The following is a 1508-nucleotide window of genomic DNA, read 5'->3' as shown; positions in this document are numbered from 1 at the left end:
GGGATTTATCAACTCACCGGACACATGGCCACTCTTAATGTCTCCTTTGTGGTACATCTTCTGTGTGTAATTGTTCTTTACCCGGTTGTTTATGCTAAATGCAGTAACCAAAAGGAGCAAATGTATAATCTTTCTCAAACTCGCCAGACACTCAATGATCTTGCCATGGTTGGTCAATTTCTTTAACCTGTTACAAATTGACCATATAGGCAGAGACATATTTAGAAATATGGGTCTGAATATAGGCTGTAACATGGATGTGATATCACAAGTTATTTACTATTGTTGAAAATTGATTATTTGAGCTTAATTAATTCCTATATTTAGTGTTTATTTGAGATTTTGTGTATTTTGTGTGTGGCATAGGAGAGGAGACCAAGAGGCTGTATCCCAGAGGCGGAAATGATAATGGTCCAACGTCCAACGCTTTCAAAAGAGGTGATGCTCAGGAGATCATGAGTGTCTACAATTTCTGTGTTAGTCAAGTTCAATCGCATGGTTACACGAAGTGTTATTCTGATTACAGGAGGTGGAAAAGGTTTGGACACTGAGACTTGCGTTTCAACTAGCCAGCGAGCTCTTCCAACAAAACCTAACTCTTGTGAAATGGAATTCCATCAAACTCAGGGACCTTCAAGACCTTCTTGCTCGACAATATATGACCTATTCGGAATGTGTACGTTCTTGTTTATGTTTAATTTGTTAACTGTAACTTGTTACACAATTATGATTACGTATATTATTATTATTATTATTATTATTATTATTAATGTAATCACATGTATATGTTTATATTAATGTTTTTGTTTACTATTTCAGGTCAGAGACATGCGTCTGCGTCAAAACCTTCCAATTGGTGATATGGTTAAGAACTACTTCAAACAGCTGGACGACTTTCTTTCACGTGAGGTAAAGAATCTTATAGGTTGCGTTTTACTGAGAGGGCTGGAGTGGGCCTAGCCTATACCTATGTTGTATAATGTATTATTTTCACCTAATACATATTTGTTGGTCGTTTTTGTATTTTAGAGTTTCAGCTTGTGCTCATGGGAGGTCGTGAGAACTGAAATGGGGAGCATCCTGAGGGATTTTTACAAGAAATCAAAAATGCCAAGAAAACACGTGTGAGAGTATCATTACTTTTAGTTAATTTCTGCAAAACGTGTAATTTTTTTGTATGTTATTTCTCCGTGTTGCAAATAATTTCAATGTAGGTTATAGTATTTAAATGAAGATGCAAACAGACTTACATTGGTTGAAATTGCGCTCGCAATTTTGTAAAATTCTGTGGTGTGATGCAACCTTGAAATACGAGTTTTTCGTTGAAATGTTTTCCTAAATGAGAAATTATTCCTACTAACAATTGCATATCAACATCATCTTCAATGAAAAACAATAAACTCCTTAATTAACAATACTCTGAATTCCAGCCATACTTTCCTGCCCTTTAAGACATCATCAAATCACTGTAAAGCATTGTTGATTCGGATAGTTGTTAATACTATCAG

At 35.3% G+C, this 1508-nt stretch overlaps 1 protein-coding gene across 1 annotated transcript; it reads left to right on the top strand.

Moving 5' to 3' along the window:
* Window positions 1–402: 402 nt before the first annotated feature.
* Window positions 403–1128, top strand: LOC110538938 (interferon tau). Its single transcript, XM_021625906.2, has 4 exons — window positions 403–438; window positions 527–676; window positions 820–909; window positions 1030–1128. The coding sequence occupies exons 1-4, from the start codon at window positions 403–405 to the stop codon at window positions 1126–1128; spliced, it is 375 nt and encodes a 124-aa protein (XP_021481581.1).
* Window positions 1129–1508: the final 380 nt, after the last annotated feature.

The sequence above is a fragment of the Oncorhynchus mykiss genome, chromosome 12 (assembly GCF_013265735.2).
Source record: "Oncorhynchus mykiss isolate Arlee chromosome 12, USDA_OmykA_1.1, whole genome shotgun sequence".
Lineage (NCBI taxonomy): Eukaryota > Metazoa > Chordata > Actinopteri > Salmoniformes > Salmonidae > Oncorhynchus > Oncorhynchus mykiss.
This window is presented reverse-complemented; position numbering and strand designations above follow the sequence as displayed.